Source organism: Gavialis gangeticus, unplaced genomic scaffold, assembly GCF_001723915.1.
Source record: "Gavialis gangeticus isolate Ggan-Ray unplaced genomic scaffold, GavGan_comp1, whole genome shotgun sequence".
Classification (NCBI taxonomy): Eukaryota; Metazoa; Chordata; order Crocodylia; family Gavialidae; genus Gavialis; species Gavialis gangeticus.
This window is the reverse complement of record NW_017729033.1, coordinates 25,350,855-25,370,053: the sequence shown is the minus strand read 5'-3', so window position 1 is coordinate 25,370,053 and position 19,199 is coordinate 25,350,855. Positions and strand designations below refer to the sequence as shown.

General features: G+C 42.9%; 1 protein-coding gene across 2 annotated transcripts in view; it reads right to left on the bottom strand.

The window, feature by feature from the left end:
* ACOX3 (acyl-CoA oxidase 3, pristanoyl) overlaps window positions 1-19,199 on the bottom strand; it is a 103,088-nt gene that overhangs the window by 68,785 nt on the left and 15,104 nt on the right. For both annotated transcript variants that reach the window (XM_019526030.1, XM_019526029.1), the window contains exons 5-7: window positions 14,693-14,782; window positions 8,014-8,157; window positions 4,104-4,192 (exon numbers count right to left, since the gene is read on the bottom strand). In XM_019526030.1, the coding sequence (XP_019381575.1) occupies window positions 4,104-4,192; window positions 8,014-8,157; window positions 14,693-14,782 (323 nt within the window). The remainder of the gene's footprint in view (window positions 1-4,103; window positions 4,193-8,013; window positions 8,158-14,692; window positions 14,783-19,199) is intronic.

Here is a 19,199-nt window from a genome sequence, read left to right as displayed (position 1 = left end):
ATTTCTCATTAATATTATAAACTTATACACTGTTACCAAATAAATTTGCCAGATTCAATAATTTGTGGCTCTCTACTGCTACCCTCCTCTGCAGCTCAAAAACAAATATGAGCATCTTTATTTCATTTCTCCGTATAGGTGGAACTTATTTCCTGCCTTTCACTACCATCTGCTGGCATATATTTGAAGTGCAAACTAAGACATAAAATAAATAAAGCCTCACTCTTTTACAGAATTTTTCATCATAACATCATTTTCTCTGTATGTAGAACAGCAGGTTTTAGGTTATTTACTGAATCTATCTGAATTTTTGCATTATCTCTTTTCCTGCCACACATTCAGAGGCACTGCCCCATTGGACTTCTCTTGAGGTCCACTAATCCTGGACAAAGATTACTAATACCAGTCTCAGTGTTGGCAAACAAGAAGGTAATACATTATGACTTGACCATCAGTAGTCAAAATTTCAAATGCTGTCATCTGGTAAGGTCCCTTCGTTGTCCCAATGTTGGGTTTGTGTCCTCATTTTCTCAAGTGAATTAAAAGGAAGTATTGCTCCTGAAATTGTCTAGGCCTCTAGCCATTTCTATTTCAGACTGCTGTATTGGAGTTTCTGAGCATCATTCTCTTGGTTTTAGTGCATCTGTCACTCTATCTTATATGTTTAGTTTTGCCCTTGTTTTAATGAGAATTAAAATGCCAATGCTAGTCTGGGTTGGAGATGTCAGTCAAAGATGAGCTTATGCATTCATTCATTTCAAATTAAGGTCAACACTATAATATCTAAATATTATGTGGATAATCTTCACCTGGCTTGATATGTAGATCTGATTGCAGACAATAGTGCTGGTCTAGTTCTTCAAGGCTTGTCTGCTATTCCTTTTGAGTGCTTGCTGTGATTGTTACCTTTTTCCTTCTAATCCCCCCCCGCCCTCAACCTGGTAAACAGACTGAATATACTGGAGGCATCTACACCCGGGTCATTCACTTACAACTGCATGAAGCCCTTGCTTCTGTTTGCCTTGATGAATGTTTAAGCTTGATTGGATTATGCCCATTGTGGAAAACTTACATTCAGCTGCCATGCTGGGAGACAATGACAAGAAAACTAGAAGAGCAAAACAGAACATCCAGGAACGCAGGTGAGCTGGTGGTTAAAGCTTTGTTAAAAACGTGTGCGCACTGATATTTCTTGTGACTACTAGCTTTTATATGTCAGTGCTAATAATGGACTCATTTCCCTATTCATTCAATACTGAAATAAAATGGGGTAGCAGATTACCATAATGGGTCAATTCTATTCCTTAATTACTAGGCCACTGTGGAGTCAAAACACGAGCTATGTGAACGATGTTCTGCAGTAGCCCCAGGGAGCAAGTTCTTTTTGACATTTTGGAGGGAAACAGATTTACTCTTCTTGGTGATTTCAACAGCAGAGTCAGAAGGAACTCAAACCTCTGGAATGGAACAATCAGCAAGAAAGGAATAGGAAAGGTAAACTCTAACAACATCCTCTTTTTGATCAAATGCGCACAACATGCACTGACAATTGCAATGTCCATATCACCCAACCTATGCTTAGGAGCGATGATTGCTGGACCAATCACTGACACATCCACTTGCTTATCTTACTCAAACTGATGCCCAAACAATGGCAATGCCAATGGAAGATCAACATCAGAGGAATCAAGGATCCAACCCAGAAAGACCTCTTCCACCAGGGCCTCAACAGAAAACTGGCAAATTCAAATTAACAATAATGGGAGAATGGCAGCAGTGCTTGGGGGACTTCAAGTTCATTGACATTAGCACCTGCAAAGAGACACTTGGATTCTCTACTAGGGAACATGAAGACTGGTTTAATGACAATGGCTGGGAGCATTGATCAACCACAAGTGCAAAGACTTTTTGTGCTTGGCAAAATGATATCAACTCCAAGCAAAAGAAATTGAGTCTTCAACAAGCCAAGACAGAGGTTCAAAGAAGGACTTGCAATATGAAGAACAGATAGTGGGAAGACAAGGTGAAGAAGATTTTTTACACCTTGATGACACTCATGATATGCACAGTTTTTTCAATGCCATCAAAGTCATCTACTACCCGAGCATTCAGGAACCAATACCCTGGAGACCCAAGGATGGAGGAGATCTGATCAAGGAAAGGGGAGCTATTAATGCCTCTTGGAGGAAGCATTTTGAAGATTCTCTCAATCGAGACACTGTTATTAACAAGAGTATTCTCAACTTCATCCCACAACACCCAATCAGAGACTCTCTCAGAATCCCTAAAGCCCTTGACAAGGTGAGGAAAGCAATCAAGCAGATGAAGAACAGCAAGGCTTCTGCAACTGGTGGAACCCCTGCCAAAATCTTCAAGCAGAGGGGACAGAAGCTCATATCACAGCTCCATGCCCACATCTTAAGAATTTGGAATGATGAGGATATCCCAGATGACTTCAGGGAAGCCATGACTGTGATAATCTTCAAGAAAAGAGACAAGTCCAACTGTGGAAATTAGAGAGCCTTGCTATCCTCCACAGGAAAGATCATTATGAGAATTCTCTTTAGTCACCTCCTTGCACTTGCTGAAGAATTCTTCCTGCAATCTCAGTGTGGGTTTAGAGTACCAAGAGTCACAACTGATGATTTTCACAGCTTGCAAGCTGCAGGAAAAATGCCAACAACAAACCTCTCTATATGGCATTCTTTGACCTCATAAAAGCCTACGACTGTCAACCAAGAAGCACTGTGGAGGATCCTTCATGGGTGATCCTTCATGGGTTCCCACCAAAATTTGTCATCGTTTTTTTCCTGCTCCATGATGGTATGCGAGCACTGGTTCTCAGTAACAGATCTATCACAGATCTCTCTGAGGTTAAGCAAGGCTGCATCATTGCTACGACTCTCTTCTTGATATTCCTTACTGTGATGCTACATCTGGTCACCAACAAGCCTGCAGTCACAGTGGAGCTAAACTACCAAATGAATGGTAAGCTGTTTAGTCTCAGCCAACTCTAAGCTAAAATGAAGACCACTGTGATCACTATCATTGAGCTCCAGTATGCTGATGATACTGTCATGAGGGCTCACTCAGAAGCAAGCCTTCAGGCAATCATCAGTGTCTTTACCGAGGCATACAAAAAACTGGGATTGACATTTAACATTCAGAAGACTAAGGTCCTTCACCAACAAGCTCTTAATGAGGAGTCTCCAGCTCTGGTAATTTAGATTCACGGTGAGACTCTAAAGAACACTATGCATTTCCCAGACCTTAGAAGCCATCTCTCACAGAAGGCTGACATCGACGAAGAAATCCAACATTGCTTTAAATGTGCAAGTGCAGCCTTTGAACACCTGAGGAAATGGATGTTCAGATATTGCAACATCAGATATGAAACAAAGCTCAAGATTTATCATGCAGTTGTGATCCCAACCTTACCATACGGAACTGAAATGCGGACAATGTATAAGAGACACCTCAAGTTGCTGGAGAAGTACCATCACCACCGCCTGTGGAAGATTTTTCAAATCCAGTGGGAAGATAGATGTGCCAAAATTAGCATCCTCTCGCAAGCAAACACCACAAGCATTAAGATGATGATCATCTGACATCAACTTTGTTGGGTTGGCTATGTCATCTGGATGTTTGACTCCAGACTCCTGAAGCAAGTTCTATTTTCCCAGCTTAGTCAAGGCATATGCTGAAGAGGAGGGCAGAGAAAGCTCTTCAAGGACCTCCTAAAGACCAGCTTGAAAAAATGCAACATCGACATCAACTCATGAGAGACTATTGGCCAGGACCCCCCCAAACAGAGGAAGTCTCTTGCAAAGATCTCAGTACTTTGGAATCTTATTACAACAACAGGAGATGGACAAGTGGGAGTGACAGAAACAGTGCATCATGGCCCAAATTAAGAATCCAGTTCCACCCACCCCACACAGAAACATGTACCCAAGTTGCAACAGAGTCTGTTGATCCCAGATTAGCCTCCTCAGCTATCTTTAAACTGACAGATAAAGCAATCATTGAAGACAACCATTCTTGACTATGAGGAACTGCTGAAGCAGAAGATATGTCAATATGGTGCTTTTTTATTGACTTACCCATTATCCAAACCATTCTGTCCAAGTTTCTTTCCTATGTCACCTACCATCACTCCAGGCATTGGCAGCAATGTTTTTGTATCTCGAATCTGTGTGGAAATTAAATGAAACAACATTTTAGTCACTGGAAAAATTCAAATTCTCAGTGACTTCATTCAAACAGTGAAAATATTTCTAATCTATACTGGGTAATTAGCATATTTTTAAATATCCCATTATTTACCATATATGTACAGCAGAATGCAATCCTTATGATTCAGTTTCATCCATGGCTGGGAACAAGTAATGAAAATGACTTGGATGCCTTTCAGTTTCTTGGATTATGTGCCTCTAATTACACTATCATGGCCCAAATGTGTACCTCTCTGAATGAACCCTCTAATCTGTTACACACAAAAAAATTACCTCCATATAATTAATTTGTTTCAGAAATTCCTTATGCCTCTCAGAACAAGCACTTTCACAATTGTATTCCTAAAAATCTGAAAAGACTTTGCAATGAAAACTTTCTGATCTATGTGGACATGACTAAAAATCTGACTCCTTTCATATAGCTGTTAGTTTCCTTTCCTTCCGAGGGATGTGAGACACATTCCATCCAGTCAGCAACCAGTCCATGAAAGAATGTGTCATTGAATCTGCAAGTTTTTTAGGGGCAGTAGCTCTGGTCCTCTATGCTGAGCTCTGTGCATAGAACACTGTTCTATCAAATTAGCTTGTAAGATAAAGATGAGTATAAGTACCCTACAGTCAGGCTTGAAATATTGGCTTATATGCAGGATGAGACTTTCCCAGAGGACTGGCCACAAGTTTTGCAGTTTATACTTCCATTAAAAAAATAAGGTGGGATAATCTGTAGTGTTATGAAGATGACTTTCCAGATGAAAGCCACACATACATTAATGCACTTGTCCTAGCATCAGGTCCTTTATTTGCATTTATTTCATTTTTGTAAGCAACCTTCTTCCTTTATTGATGGGTATAACTCAGTAACCATTCATAAATCTTAATTTCTTAAAGTATGATGTTGATGTCTAGAAGTTCTTTTTTACTTTGACACTTCCCTGACCATTGCCCCCAAAAGTTACAAACTGCTCTGGGATGACCTAGTGAGAGTCGGGCTTAAAAGTAAGGCCTTATTTCTGTCCCTACTAATGGCAATAGCAGAACTTCCACCGCCTTTGATGGTCCTGTATTATTAAGAGTAGAATCCGATTTAAAGGCTACTTAAGTCAGTGGTAGACTTTGCATTGACTTTAATGGACCACTTGCATACAAAGAAAAGCTAAGGAAAATAGAAAAATATCATGTGTTTTCTGGAAAGTTGTTGTAGTTACTCAAGAACCCACCACTGATGCATCATTAATCCTTATTCTAGACTTGCCTGTGCCTCCTTTGTCTGTTATGGTTATTTAGGGGCCAGAAGGCAGTACTGACTATAGATCACTATATAACATCCAGACAGTAAGAGAATGGGGATGGTGGATGCTGTAACAACATTTTCTGAAAATGTAACATGAACAACTGTGTGAACAACAGACTTTTTTGTTCCAATGACAAAATGAAAAACACCACAAGCCACAACAGCGAAACTGTCTGTCTCATTTGGTCAACCAGAAATGGAAAAATTTCACTTCTTCAGCAAAATAAACAGCCCCAAATATTCCATTTTGGGACAACCCAAAATGTTTTGCTGGTCAAAGCAAAATGTGTTCTTTTCAGATCACTTCACTCTTTTTTTTTTAAACTGAAAAGACCAATTTTGAAATGAAATATGCCATCATATCAAATCAAAGTCAGGAGGATTTAGTTCCCTATTTTTCAGTTGAACTTCCTCTGCCTTTGCTTTGTACACAAGCGCTCATCTCCAAAGCCCATTAAAGTCACCAAATTCAATCCAAATTTACAAATAGTGTTGGTTCCTTTTGAAAATGCTATTGTCAGCAATGCTGACAAAAAATTATCAACTACAGTCATGTCACTAATAGGTCTACCGATACTTCTGGTCTCCTGTCAGGCTGTTTCCTGTCATCAAGTGCTTAGGTTACACATGAAAGCATGGAAAGCCTACAAGGCACTGATGAATGTGCCTTACATAACCCTCTCTGGGTGCATGTGCAGAGGCATGCATTTCCAGGGGCATACCCCTGCACATGCACTTCAGTATGTATGAAGTTTTCCCACATAGGCTAAGGGAGGTTGGGGCTGGCCCCAGCAGCTTTAGCTGAGGTTTTGTGGGCCTCCTGAGGCATTAGTGGTGCCAATCCAGCTGCACAGAGCCTAGTCAGCAGCCAGACCATGGCTCTGGATGTCCAGGCTCCATTTCTGGCAGCACATGCTGCTTCCACATGCACCATGCTGTGTTTTGTGCTACTTTTTTTAGTTGTTACTGGGACATCCTGGTATCTAATTCTGGTACTAGTGCAGTGCACAGTTGCACATTCGCCATGTGCCATTTGCAATGTCACAATCAGGTTTGAGGTACTGCAAACCGCATGTGTGCATTTGTCTGGACATGCCCTCTGAGTACAAGTCTGTCACAGTACCAGCTATAAAGTCTGTTTCTTCAGCTCAGGACTCAGACCAGGGGTGGGCAATTATTTTGGGCGGAGGGCCGCTTACTGAGTTTTGGCAAGCCATTGAGGGCTGCATGACAGGCAGCCCAGAGCAGATTAATACTAATTTTCTAAAATTGTTTTGGGCCCTGGGGCCCGGATAGAATGGCTTGGCAGGCCGCATCCGGTCTGCGGGTCACATTTTGCCCACCCCTGGTTTAGACTCATACTAGAATTGAAGTTGGATTCTTTGCAGAATTAGATACATAACTCTGCTGCAAAGATGAGAGTTTGGAACTTGTCAGAGGTATACAGAACTGTAGCAAACAACTATGTGGGAGAACTTTTGAGTCTAGCTGATTGGAGAGGTGGCATTTTCTGGAGCAGAAGCAAGTCTAGAGCAAAACAGTTGAGTGGCTTGTCCTTCCTTTGGCAACCTTCTGCAAATTAAACATGTTGCAAATCACCCAGATGTAAATGATCTGGGTTCTACTGTATTAGCTCTGGAAAATCTGTTCAATCCTATGTCGTCTAAGATGATGATCAGCCCACAAACTGGAGTTTCAGAAGTCTGTGGTTGTGACCACAGATTGTATGTTTCTGTGCATTAGCAACAGTACATCAGAGTTTAGTAATATATCACAGCTGGAAAAAGTGTCTGTCTGCATTTCATTGACACACAAACTGCCCTTTGAAATGCCACAACTCTCTTATATCCTGGGGATATAAATTCCATTCTATTTTGTTCACTCACACGTAATGCTCAAAAAGAAACAGTAAAATAAATCTGTACCTACTTTGCTGAACCCAGACCAGTTGAAATATGATGCTGAAATTAAATGTCTCATTTTTGGTTACATTTGGAGTTCCACTGAAGTCAGTCTAGAGAGGATGTGGATCTGAAGATGAGTCAGATTAGAAACATAATACCTTACCAATGTCATGGAAAGCAATGGGAATATGTTTCCATTGATGTCAACTGGATTGGACTGGTTTCACATACATTATAGCCAAGATAAATCCATATATACTGTCACAAGGTAGTATTTGTTATGTATTACTTATTGCAATAATATCTGTTATGGGTTGGCGCTTTTAAAATACTGAAGGTCATTCTTCCTTCTGAGGAACTTGCAAGCTAATGTATTTCACACATTTCATATCTATTTCAAATTGCATCTATAATAAGGGAGATTTGGATAATTTCTTGCTGCTATAAAATGGAATGTATTTTTGTCTCAAAAATATAGCAATTATTTAAAATCAGAGTTTGCTAACTGCATGAGTGTTAAAGCCTTCATTTAATTAGAAAACCAGATGCAACTTGGTGTGTTAAAGAAGCATGTATTTCCCACCTGTACAACAAAAGTATGCAATCCATGGCATTTTCCATCAGGAGTATAGAGTTGGGCATACACAACCGCATGAGTAGCATTTTTTCCCATGTTACCAATCCAAAACTTGGCAGCTTCAAAATCTGGAGTGTTGATGACAAATTCCTGTAAGGGCCAAAAAGAAGAATGCCATATGAATCATACATGCCAATGAATAGTCATCTTTTATTAATTTGTATTCACTGCAAGAGTAACATTTTGAAAAGACCTGTTGTTGCCTGTATCTCAGCTCAACATCTTCAAAACAGTAAAAATGTAATAATTTTTGAATATTCTAAACTTATTTTAGAAGATGCATATCTAGGGAGACATAAGATAGATAAAGGACAGACAAAAATGTGATTTGCAATTTCAGACCTCAAATTTAACCAATGAAAGTTGGGGAAGAAGTGACTTGGAGATTCTAAATTCTTGATTTGCAGGAAATGGCCGCTATTTTTATTAAAACAAAAGGTGTCTGGAGCCCCGAACTTTTGGATGCTATTAGCAATGTAGACATTTCAGCCCCCTTTCCTGCAATATGATCTGCCCACTCAAACATTCATATTTACCGCTATGGAGCTTGGTATGGTAAGACAGGTTGTGCCCTCACTGAGTTCACTCAAAGACAGGTACCTGATGTCTGCACTTTGCCTAACTGACCCAAACAGAAAAATGTCTTCAGTCTTATTCTACTTACAGAAAAATGAAGACATGTTGGGGAGACTGGAATTTTGGCCTACAAAGCAGCAAAATTAAGCATTCTTAAATTTTAATTCTGTGAGTCCATACTTTTATTCTTTTAAATCCACTTTATGATATGTAGAAAAGAGGGGGCCTGTTTGTGTTTTTACAATTTGCTTGGCAACAAGAATAACTAACAAACAGTTTTGAATATTATGCTAACATCTCCCATTTTTGATACTGGGGCTTTAACTGTGTTTCAACAAAAGCTATAAGAGTAAGGCAGCCAAAGTGAGGAGTCTATATATTTTGGACACCAAATAATATCTAAAATATAGTAAGAAATGTACCATGAATCCAGGCTATAGTGATAGGAAAAAAGAACTTGTCTTGGATGCATCACTCTTATCTTAATGTCCCTAAACGCTTACATGAGAATAGTTGCTACCTATCTACCTAATGACCTAACAGAACCGTTAAGATGATAATTAACTTTTCCCATGCTCATTGATTCTACAAGGGACTATAAATGCAATCTGTGGGGCAGTGCTGTACTGCTACCCAGTGTGTCCACAGGTCGCAGATTGCGGAACCATAAAATCATAAAAAATTAGGGTTGGAAGGGACCACAGGAGGTCATCTAGTCCAACCGCCTGCTCAAAGCAGGACCTTCCCCAACTAGATCATCCCAGACAAAGCTTTGTCTAGCCAGGTCTTGAAAACCTCCAAGGATGGAGATTCCACCACCCCTCTGTGTAACCTGTTTCCCTGTTTTACTACTCTCCTAGTGAGAAAGTTATGCCGCTGTTCCCTTGCTGCAACTTGAGATAGTTGATCCTTGTTCTACCATCTGCCACCATTGACAACAGTCTAGTTCCATCTTCTTTGGAACCCCTCTCCAGGTAGTTGAAGGCTGCTATTAAATCCCCTCTAAGTTTTCTCTTCTCTAGACTAAATAAGCCCAGTTCCATCAGCTTCTCTTCACAAGTCATGTTCCCTGGCCCCCTCACCATTTTTGTTGCCCTCTGCTGGACTCTCTCCAATTTGTCCACATTCTTTCTGTAGTGGGGTGCCCAAAACTGAACAAAGTACTCCAGATGTGGCCTCACCAGTACTGAACAGAGGGGAATAATCACTTCCCTTGATCTACTGGCAACACACCTACCAATGCAGCCCAGTATGCCATTGGCATTCTTGACAACGAGGGCACACTGCTGGCTCATATTCAGCCTACTGTCCACTGTAACCCCCAGGTCCTTTTCTGCAGAGCTGCTGCCCAGCCAGTCAGCCACCAGCCTGTAGTGGTGCATGGGTTTATTCTGTCCTAAGTGCAGGACTTTGCACCTTGTCCTTGTTGAGCCTCATGAGATTCCTTTTGACCTAATTCTCCACTTTGCCTAGGTCACTCTGAATCCTAGCGCTACCCTCCAGCATATCTACTACTCCCCCAGCTTGGTGTAATCTGCAGACTTGCTGAGGGTGCACTTTATGCCATCTTCCAGGTTGTCGATGAAGACTGAACAAAACCAGCCCCAGGACTGACCCCTGGGGCACTCCACTTGATACCAGTTGCCAGCTAGACATGGAGTCATTGATGGCTGCTCTCTGAGATGGATGCTCTAGCCAGTTTTCTATCCACCTTACAGTCGATTCATCCAACCCACACTTCCTTAGCTTGCCTGTGAGAACTTTATGGGAGTCTGAATTGAAAGTCTTGCTAAAATTAAGGTACGCCAGATCCACTCATCTCCCCACATCCAGAGCCAGTCCTCTCTCATAGAAGGCAATCAGGTTGGTCAGGTATGACTTGCCCTTGGTGAATCCATACCGACTGTTCCTAATCACCCTTTTCTCTACTAAGTGCTTAGAAAGGATTCCTTAAGGATCTGCTCCATGATTTTTCCAGGGACTGAGGCAAGGCTGACTGGTCTGTAGTTCCCTGGATCCTCCTTCTCTTTCTTAAATATGGGCACTATATTTGCCCTTTTCCAATCACCCGGGCCCTCTCTCGACCTTTTCCAATCATCTGCTACTGTCATCCACGCATATGCCCTGATTCTTGATGCCACTGATGAAACCAAAGAGAAATTCTACGCCAACCTTAACCAAGTCCTTTCTGATGTTCCAGAGGGAAACAGACTTATTATTCTGAGTGATCTCAATTGCAGAGTTGAATGGGACTCTAACCTCTGGAATGGAACCATCAGCAGGGAAGGAGTAGGAAAGGTTGACTCCAACAGCACTCTCCTGTTAACTAAATCCATAGAACATGGACTCACCATCACCAACACTCTATTGCACCAGAAAAACAGGCACAAAACGTCACAGTAACACCCCACAACCTAAGTATTGGCACCTGATTGACTATATAATTGTCTATGCCTATGATCGCAAAGATGTCTACATCAGTGTTTCTCAACCAGTGGGACGCGTCCCACTGGTGGGATGCAAAGGTTGTGTAGGTGGGACTTCAATTCATTGCCCGACTGAAAAAATCAGTTGTTTGAACTTCAAATAAATGAATCAAAGGATACCTTGAACAGTGCAGTTTTGTAGGGTTTTGCTTTTATCATGGTGGGACCACGGTTTTTTGATTAAATGGTTGGTGGGACATAAGGTGCAAAAGGTTGAAAACCACTGGTCAACATCACCTGATCTATGCTAGGAGCTGAAGACTGCTGGACTGATCACCAACTCATCCATTCAGTTATGTCACTCAAACTGGCTCCCAAATGATGGCTGCAGCAAAAGCAATGCTGACGGAAGATCAACATTGAATGACACAAAGACCCAAGCAAGCAAGACCTCTTTCACCAGTGCCTAAGTGAAAATGGGTGAATTCCTATGAATGAAAATAGAAGAATGTCAGCAGCATGTGGGGTGCCCTCAAAGCCACTGTCATCAGCGCCTGTGAAGATAAACTTGGATTCTCTACCAGGAAACATGAAGTTTGGTTTGATGAAAACGACTGGGATATCCAAAAGTTGATCAATGACAAGCACAAGGCCTTTTCTGCTTGGCCAAATGATATCACTCCAAGCAAAAGAAAATGAATCTCCAACAAGCCAAGGCAAAAGTCCAGAGAAGGACTTGCACTATGAAGAACAGGTGGTGGGAAGATAAGGTGAAGGAGATTCTATATCTTGCTAACATCCATGATACGTGTGATTTCTTTACAGCCACCAAAGTCAGAGATGGCAGTCAAAGATGACCTTATGCATTCCTTTATTTCAAATTAAGGCCAGCACTATAATATCTAAATATGATGGGGACAATCTTCACCTGGGTTGATATGTAGGTATGACTGCAGAGAATAGCACTGGTTTAATCCTCCAAGGCCTGTCTACTATTTCTTTTCAGGACGTGTTGTGACTGTTACCTTTTTCCTCCTAATGCCCAAACCCCTCAATCCAGAAAAAAACTGAATAGACTGGAAGCATCTACGGCTGGGTCATTCATTGACAACTGCATCACACCCTTGCTTGCGTTTGCCTTCATCAAGGTTTAAATTCATGTTTGATTGGATTATGCCCATTGTGGAAAACCTACATTCAGCTGCCATACTAGAAGATAATAACAAGAAAACCAGTAGGGCAAAGCAAGACATACTTAAAACAGGTGAGCTGGTGGTTAAACCTTTGTTAAAAACTTGTGTGTGCACTAATATTTCTTGTGGACTTACTAGCTTTTATATATAAATGCTAATAATAACTCCTTTCTTCATTCATTCAATATGGAAATAAAATGGGGTAGCAGATTGCCATAATGGGTCAATTCTATTCTTTAATTACTAGGCTACTATGGAGTCAAAACACTAAAACCACGTGAATGTTTTGCAGTAACCTAATGAATCTGACATCCATGTGCTCACAGAAGCTGTAACATAAACCTTTTTACCAAGGCATACAAGAAAATGGGATTGACACTTAACTTCCAGAAGACTAAGGTCTTCCATCATCAAGTTCCTAATGAACATTTACAAGGTGAGTGCTGAGGGTTTGGAACAGGCTCCCCCCAGAGGTAGTAGTCATCTACCCTGACGATCTTCAAAAAATGTCTTGACGCCCTTATTGCTGGGGTCATCCGATCCCAGTAGTCTTTCCTGCCCAAGTGCAGGGGGGCCTGGACCTGATGATCTGTAAGGTCTCTTCCAGCCCCTAACAACTATGAAACTATAAAACAGTCCCTACCTCTAGTAATCCAGGTCCACAATTCTGGAAAGCGCTTAGTATTTCCCAGACCCTAGAAGCCATCTCTCACAGAATGCGGACATAGATGAAGAAATCCAACATTGCCTCAAATGTGCAAGTGCAACCTTTGGATGCCTCAACAAACGGGTATATGAAGATCGCAACATCAGATATGAAACCAAGCTCATGGTTTATCAAGCAGTCATGATCCCCACCCTCCTGTAAGAAGCTGAGACACACAAACGTACAGAAGACACCTCAAGTTGCTGGACAAGTGCCATCAATGCTGCCTGCAGAATATCCTCCAAATCCAGTGGGAAGACAGACGCACCAATGTTAGTGTTCTCCTGCAAGCAAACATCAGGAGTACTGAGGCAATGATCATCCAGCATCTACTTTGTTGGGCAAGCCATGTCATCCAGATGTCCAACTCCAGACTCCTGAAGCAAATTTTATTCTCCCAGGTAAGTCAAGGCGTACACTCAAGAGGAGGGCAGAGAAAGCATTTCAGGGATGTCCCCAAGGCCAATTTAAAAAAAAAAATGCAACATGGATGTCAGCTTGTGGGAGGCTATTGCCCAGGACCACCCCATATGGAGGAAGAATCAGCTGCAGAGATCTCAGTGCTTTGAAACCTTACAACAACAAGAGGAGATGGAAAAGGGAAGCAGCTAAAACAGTGTGCCCTAGACCAAATCAAGAATACAGCGCCACCCACCCGAGACAGAAACAAATGTCTAAATTGCAGTAGAGTCTGTCAATCCCAAATAAGCCGCATCAGTCATCTTCAGACACACAGATAAGGCAATCATGGAAGACAATAATCCTAAACTGTGATGGATTGCCAAAGAAGAAAAAAAGATAAGTGCAATGAATTATTTTAAAGTAAACTGACCTACTGAACGGAGAACTAGGTTGGAATAAACAGCACAAGGCTGGATTTTATTCCTGGCAACTATGCTAACCTACATGATGACCTTTTCTATGATTCTATGACCCTGGACAAGTTACATGATGTTTCTACTTCTCAGTTACTCCATCTGTAAAGTGGAGGGCTGACCCTACTTTATAAGATATAATAACAGCACTTTCCAAGAGCTTTACAAATACAGATGACAGCTCAAAAAAGTTACATCTCTGACCCTTCTTTAAAGAATATAACAAAAAAAGAAAGATACTAGACTTATTCTATTTCATATCCACAAAATGTTCAATAGCAAGTTTTATCAGGGAAGAGAAATGAATAGACTGAAAAAAATGCAAGACAAATGACCAGTTAAGTGAAGCAAGCTATGCATATAAACCTTTATTAAGCAGGACCTTTGCTTACAAATATTTACATATGCAAATAAATACTTCAACTCTCTATGCTCAAGCTTCCCTTTCTGTTTACCTCTTCTATAAAGTGCTTTGAGACCTAACCTGCTAATTAGACTAGCTGAAAAATTTCTGACACATTTTTCTGTTGGAAAACACCAATTCAATGGACTAAAACGTTCTGGTGAAGCATGCTGATTCAAACTTTTGACAGCAGGCAGGCAGACAGGCTAAATGGCAGGATAATTAACCTAGCTTCCTAACAACCCACACTTTCATGACTTTGGTGGTCTGATTAGCAGAAAACATACCTGTGACATATTCTGATTGAAGGAAATTCCAGGCTGCACTCAGCTAGGCGTTAATTAGCATTATTATAAAAACTTAGAATAAATTTCTTCCAATATTTTTATAAAATAATTCATACAGTAACATATTAAGAAGTAATTATGGCTGTAAACTAGACTGACCTGAGTACTGGGGTCATATCGGGCAGTTGTCCTGATAGCCTTTGTATTGGTTCCATGGCTAAGTTCAGTCAGAGCAAAACATCCAAAAATCTGAACAGAAGCAAAGCAAATCAAGATGAGCATAACAACTTGAATAGCATCACAGTGGCCGCATCTACATGAGATGCTGACTGCTTAGCAGTCCATGACTACAGAGCAGTAGCGTCGTGTGACAGGAAACGTGATACAATGCTACTGCACAGTAGGCCTGAGCTACTGTGCATTCAGCATCACAAAAAAGCTGTTCCCAGGTGCTACCACCCAGTAAATCTGGTTACTGTGCAATCATTTAGTACCAAATGCCTGCACAGTAATGACTGCGCAGTCAGCATCTCATGTAGCTGTGGCCAGTATTATACATTATAGCTATCAAAATGAGAGTAAATTAAAATCCAGGTGCTTAAGAGGGGGTTAGAGTTCCAGGCATTAAGCTAAATTCATCATTGGTGTAAATAAGCATAAATTCTGCACCAAGGGGACAGGGCCTTTCCATTGCTTCATTCTCCTGGTGTGTTTTGGAAGCCTTTAGAAAAGGGGTGGGCAGTTATTTGGGATGGAGGGCCACTTAACGAGTTTTGATGAGCCGCTGAGGGCCAGGGGAGAAGGGTGCAGTGGGACATTCCAATAGATCCTATCCGGCTTGTTGGCTACCACAGGGAGCCTGAGGAAGGAGGACTGCATCCTGTGCAACTCTGCTCTGCCGTAGCCAGGGCTGGGCTGGTCAGTATGCAGACTCCTCCACCCTCCCTGCATACATCTTCCCTGCTGCTGAGTTTCATGTTGGCACTGTGCAGTGCTGGTGCCGTGGCTACCAAGAGATGGGCCTGCAGGGAATGGGATGCGATGCAGTGTACTGAGTAGCCACCCTGCCCACCCAATGCAATGAGCCGCTGCTGCTGCATCACACTGGGAAAGTCAGTAGTGGCTGTCCCAGGCTGAACCCCCTCCATGGCCAGCATGGACTCGCTTCTTAGCAGTGCTGTGGGGACAGTGGCTCATCATGGTGCGTGGGTGGGCGAGAGAGCTGCTTGGTGCACTGCACTGCACTGCACTCCATCCTGTGTGGGCCCAACACCCACAGCGCCAATAGGAAACCAGGTGGGGGGTGAGGCTGAGGATCCTGTGCGCTTTGTGACCCAGCCTGGCCCTGGCTGCAGCACAGCAGAGCAGTGCGGGGCACAGCTATCCCTCCTCAGTCTCTCAGTGGCAGCTGGCAAACCAGATATGACCAATTAGCAGACCGGATATAGCCTGCAGGCTGTATTTCGCCCACTCCTGCTTTATGGAGATGCTGACTTATAGTAAAGGTACAGGTCATTAAATGCCATCCATTGTATAAGCAGGGATGATTCTTTGGGCAGAGGGAACTGTTGCCTAAGGGGATGAGAGGATGGTTGATTTTTTTCTATACAGGGCAATCTTTAGAACAGACAAGTTTAGGAAGAAAGACAATGCAAGTCCATAGAAAGAGATAAATATGGACTCAATCTAGCATGCAAAAATTATTTTCTTAGCGTTGTGTGGGAATTCCACCTGCTTGAAGCTCTAATGAAGATAGTGGATTGCATTCCCTCAATCTAGGGCTAAATTTGACCAGAAACAAACATTTTAAAAGGTAAAAAATAAAAGCTTAAATTAGACCGAAATGGAAAATAAAATTACTATAACAGATGCAGAACTTAAGGCTTTTCCTGATGCTGAGGCTACTGATAGCTTTACTTTGGGTTGCAGAGGGCAGCAGAGCAGGAAGTCTGAGCCCAGAGTGGGCAGCCTGCCCTGAACACAGGTCTCCCATACCTTCCCAGGAGTGTGTGTGGTAGTGGAGAGCTGCCCTCACTCCCCACCAGTGGCGACATGTAGGGGGTGCATGGGGATGCTAGTGCACCACCTGACAGCAAGCGCTCCCCGCTTAGGCGATGGGCAGGGGGGACAAGCAGGAGCGCCAGTGGCCCCCCCCCCACGAGTATGGGCCACAGAGAGGGGGCGCCAGAGAAGGGCTGCTGGTAATTCTGGGAGTGCTGCTCATGCTTCCTGGTCGGCGCGATTGGTCATGGGGGGATCTCCCCCACCCACCCAGTCGGTTAGATCAGCCATGGGGGGACTCCCTTGCCCCGTGGTTGCTGACTGGCCACTGGGGGGCATATGCCCCCCGACTCAGAAGACTCCAGTTGCCCATGCTCCCTGCATAAGCTGCCCACAGCCCTGTCCGACTCCCTGCCAGGGCCCTGCAGCCACTCATTGTAGCCCCAGGCCCCAATCCCTAGACACCACCTGGCTGGGCTGTACATTCAACCCCACCCCTGCCCAACTCCCTCCCACCCTATGGCAGCCTCAATCCCCACCCCGCTCCACCACTTGTCTGTGGGAGCTGCTCTCCAGGCTGCCTGGGGCCATGTGCGTACACATTTACGTGACGTCCCCTGCCTGAGCCCTCTTTCTGCTCCCTCCCAGCATTTTTTGCAGGCTAGAACTCTGCTTATGCAAGTACTTATGCAATTAGTACTTGCAGCAAGAACTTATGCATTTAGTACCTGCTTATGTAAATATGAAATGATTTTACAGTAACTGTGCAGTACCATCCCTGCATATCTTTTTTTCTAATGCTACCACACAGTAGCTGGTTACTACTGCAGAGTAGCGTTGAGTCATAATTAGTGCCCAGCAATGCTACTGCACGGTAGCAATGAACTACACAGTAGGGTATCGTGTAGATGTACCCACTGTGTTGTTTCTGGATTACAATGTAATAGATAATTCACTTTAAAGGGCTGACTGAGGAGCAGAGCCTGCCCAGCTCATGAAAGAAAGTCAACAGGTAAAAAGCTTTTTCTTAAGATCCATTTAGGGACAATGCCAGACCTTAGGATAGCTCTACAGCACTCCCCAGTGCTCTTACAGATGAGACAGCAAAGCCCACTGAAGACACTTCCTGCTGCAACTCTCAAGTAGGCGAGAAGTAGAGATCTCAGGAGCAGGAACAGGTAGTGCCCGCAGAGTTGCTTCACCACTTCTTTTCTAGGTTTGGCATGCATGAGTGAGGCTAGATGGTTGAAGCATGCTTAAAAGTGGTGCTCACTAATCATTCTGTGGAAGTAGCATAGACATACCCTTCCTGGCTCCAGCCCCTCATGGGGGAAACACTAAAACCAGTTTCAGTAGAATTAATCAGAAAGAGTACCACCAACTCAGGGGGACACAAATGGTAGTATAAACCTGGTCTTAACCAAAACTTCTCCAAAAGCTATGCCACCTAGGAGCATTAAGGAAAAAAAAAGAAAAATCACACCTTGTAGGCAGGATAGTTATGATGGGAAAAAACCCAACACATGGTTTAGATCAGGCTCGTCCAACATGCAGTCCGCGGGCCGCCATGCGGCCCTCCAAGCTGTTTTCTGAGGCCCGAGGTGCTGTGACGGGAAACAAAAGTAAACACTGTACTTTCGTTTTGGGGGGGTGATGCGATACCGCTTCCTGAGAGGTTTTTTAATATGGCTTGCCGGTCCACTGGGTGATAAAAAGTTCATGATCTGGCCCCACATTGAAAAAGGTTGGACACCTCTGGTTTAGATAAACTACATGAGCAAAAGCTATGCTGTTTTTGGGACTTAATTAATATATTGTTCATGGAGGAGGTATGGCTGTGCCTGGAAGAAAAATCCTTCTATCATGATATGCTGCATCTCCACAAGGGGGCTCTGCTGGCTTAATTATAGTGACAGGTTCAAGCGTAGAGAAATCCTGAGACACCCTGAGTGAACTTTGTTCTATTCCTGAAACTTAAGAGGAAAGCTTAACTTCCAGGAAAGATAAAAACTTAACTTGTAGGGAAGCGTATAATTAGGTGAGAAGAAAAATACAGACGGGTTGTTTGCTGTTCTAAAACCCATTTTTTGTCCCATCCTTTATTCCAGGGCTGTCCAACCTCTGAGTGGCTGGGGGCTGCACCACCCCGTAATTGCTTCCCCTGTGGGCTGCATTACTCCACCACTGTCTCTGCCATGGGCTGCAGGAAGCAGAAGCTGGAGGAAGGGGATTAGGGGAAAACTGAGACCCTGGATGGAAGATGGCAATGGCAGCAGAAGCAGGCAATGGAGACAGTGATGGCTGGCAGAGCAGCACCCAGACTCATGGGGAAAAGTCTGGGAACCTGAGGAAATAAAAGTAGTATGAGCCCATAGGCCAAAAGTTAACCACTTGCAGCCCACAAGCTGACAGTTGGATAGCCCTTCTTTGTCCCAATGGCTAAATAAAAATACTTTAAGGTTAATATTGGTCAACTGGTTAATATTATGGGGTCTCAGGTTCCCTATGAGTAGAGACCTAATGAAATTGCAATTTTACATTTTTTGCAGAAAATGCTAAATCAGGCACTTTCCATGAAAAACAGTGGGCTTCATGATTTTCATAGATATTAGGGCTGGAAGGTACCTCGTAAGATCATTGGGTCCAGCCCCCTGCCCAAGGGGCA